The following is a 951-nucleotide window of genomic DNA, read 5'->3' as shown; positions in this document are numbered from 1 at the left end:
CGTGATGTCGGCAGATGCGGCCGGCGGAGACGTGGTGCTGGCTGATGCGGCCGGCAGAGACGTGGTGCCGGCTGATGCGGCCGGCAGAGACGTGGTGCCAGCTGATGCGGCCGGCGGAGACGTGGTGGTGGCAGCCAGCCCTACCGGAGAAGCTGCGGTGGCGTCCGTCCGTCCCACCGGGGAAGCCGCGGTGGCGTCCGTCTGTTCCACCGGAGAAGCCGCGGTGGCGTCCGTCCGTCCCACCGGAGAAGCCGCGGTGGCGTCCGTCCGTCCCACCGGGGAAACTGCGGTGGCGTCCGTCCGTCCCACCGGAAAAACTGCGGTGGCGTCCGTCCGTCCCTCCGGGGAAACTGCGGTGGTGCCGGTCCGACCCACCGGAAAAGCTGTGGTAGCGGGCACCGCTGGCTTCCTCCTTCTCCGACGGCGGACTCCAGATGCCGGAGAGACANCATGCGGAAGGCTTTCAGGAGCAGTACCATCCAAGACCAGCAGGTGGTGTCACGGAGCTCCATCCTCAACCCGGTGCTGGAGATGTATCACGGCTGCGACAAGCCGCCCCCCCTTAATATCCTCACACCCTACAGGTCTGTTTAAACCCCGCCCCCAACCTCCTGTAACTCCACTGATCATGTTGAACCCACCCCACAATTAATTACAGCGCTACTGTTCAGTTTAAACCCCACCTCCAACGTTCTGTAACTTTATAGGCCAGTTAAACCTCACCTGGTCTCAGGTCTGGTTTTGTTTATCTGCAGGGACGACAAGAAGGATGGTCTGAAGTTCTACACTGACCCATCTTACTTCTTCAGCCTGTGGAAAGAGAAGATGCTACAGGCCACTGAGAACAAACGCAAAGAAAAAAGAAGACAAAAGGTGCATCCATCCCTTCATCCATCCATCCCTCCATCCATCCATTCCTGTCCTTCCTTCCCTCTGTCCATCCCTCCATCC

General features: G+C 60.2%; 1 protein-coding gene across 1 annotated transcript in view; it reads left to right on the top strand.

The window, feature by feature from the left end:
- The window catches only part of LOC108229641 (wiskott-Aldrich syndrome protein family member 3), a gene marked incomplete in the record, with an annotated part of 10577 nt that overhangs the window by 7346 nt on the left and 2280 nt on the right, over positions 1 to 951 (top strand). Inside the window, 2 exon segments of the mRNA XM_037974615.1 lie at positions 450 to 584; positions 756 to 873. Coding sequence (XP_037830543.1) covers positions 450 to 584; positions 756 to 873 — 253 coding nt within the window.

This window comes from Kryptolebias marmoratus, linkage group LG3 (genome assembly GCF_001649575.2).
Source record: "Kryptolebias marmoratus isolate JLee-2015 linkage group LG3, ASM164957v2, whole genome shotgun sequence".
Taxonomy (NCBI): Eukaryota; Metazoa; Chordata; class Actinopteri; order Cyprinodontiformes; family Rivulidae; genus Kryptolebias; species Kryptolebias marmoratus.
Note: the sequence above shows the minus strand (reverse complement) of the source record. Positions and strands in the feature narration are given on the sequence as shown.